Raw genomic sequence first — 1,301 nt, forward strand, 5'->3', positions numbered from 1 at the left:
ATATGATTCCACTTATATGAGGCACCTAGAGTAGTCGGATTCATAGAAGAAAAATGGTTGCCAGGAGTAGCGGGGAGGACGGGGAATTGTTTAATGAGTACAGAGTTTCAGTTTTGCAAGATGTAGAGTTCTTCGGTTGGATGCACGACAATGCACTTAACACTACTGAGCTGTACACTAATAAACGGCTAAGATGGTAAACAAACCAATAGGCATATGTGTCCCCAAAAGTAGAGGTACAGGGCAGAAGGAGGTAGGCACAGTTGTTTTAGCCTCACCATGCCACCAGTCCTCCAAGAACAGCCGCACTCCACCCGAAAAGGCGCGTCCCTCCCTCCTTCCCTCCCTCCCGGAGGCCCGTCCTGTGATTCTCCATGAGGCGCTCACAATAATGTCCTTAAGCGGTGCCAGCGGTACCTCCGCGCAGGCCTGAGGAGCGGGTGGCCAATGAGCACGCGCCTGAGCCGGACCTCGCGCCCCCATTGGCTGCGCCCAGCAGCCCGCGACCCCTCAGGTTCCCAAGCCGGGTTTAAAGGGGTTGGGCGCGGGCTACTGCCCTGCCATCCGCTCCCCGCGCGCAGGTCTGCGGGGAGGGGCGGCCTGCTGAAAGGTCCACCCCGGGGCGTTCCTGAAGGGCGCTTCGGCCCTCCCCACCGTCCCCCAGATGTATTATGCGGTTTCCCAGGCGCGCGTGAACGTGGCCCCTGCGACCATGCTGCGGCCACAGCGGCCGGGAGACGTGCAGCTCGGGGCCTCCCTCTATGAGCTCGTGGGCTACCGGCAGCCGCCCTCCTCCTCCTCTTCCGCCACTTCCTCCTCCTCCTCCACGACGGCCCCCCTTCTCCCCAAGGCGGCGCGCGAGAAGCCGGAGGCGCCCGCCGAGCCGCCGGGCACGGGATCCGGGCCGGGCGCGCACGCGGGCGGCGGCTCCAGGGCAGACGCCAAGGAGGAGCAGCAACAGCAGCTGCGGCGCAAGATCAACAGCCGAGAGCGGAAGCGCATGCAGGACCTGAACCTGGCCATGGACGCGCTGCGCGAGGTCATCCTGCCCTACTCGGCGGCGCACTGCCAGGGTGCACCGGGCCGCAAGCTCTCCAAGATCGCCACGCTGCTGCTCGCCCGCAACTACATCCTGCTGCTGGGCAGTTCGCTGCAGGAGCTGCGCCGCGCGCTCGGCGAGGGCGCGGGACCCGCTGCACCGCGCCTGCTGCTGGCCGGCCTGCCTCTGCTCGCCGCAGCGCCGGGCTCAGTGCTTCTGGCCCCCGGCGCCGTGGGGCCGCCCGACGCGCTGCGCCCGGCCA

General features: G+C 65.9%; 1 protein-coding gene across 1 annotated transcript in view; it reads left to right on the top strand.

Annotated features, from left to right (window-relative positions):
- Positions 1 to 637: 637 nt before the first annotated feature.
- The window catches only part of OLIG1 (oligodendrocyte transcription factor 1), a 3,727-nt gene continuing 3,063 nt past the window's right edge, over positions 638 to 1,301 (top strand). The window contains exon 1 of the mRNA XM_024758414.1: positions 638 to 1,297. Coding sequence (XP_024614182.1) covers positions 665 to 1,297 — 633 coding nt within the window. The 5' untranslated portion in view covers positions 638 to 664. The remainder of the gene's footprint in view (positions 1,298 to 1,301) is intronic.

This window comes from Neophocaena asiaeorientalis, unplaced genomic scaffold (genome assembly GCF_003031525.2).
Source record: "Neophocaena asiaeorientalis asiaeorientalis breed wild unplaced genomic scaffold, Neophocaena_asiaeorientalis_V1.1 scaffold45, whole genome shotgun sequence".
Lineage (NCBI taxonomy): Eukaryota > Metazoa > Chordata > Mammalia > Artiodactyla > Phocoenidae > Neophocaena > Neophocaena asiaeorientalis.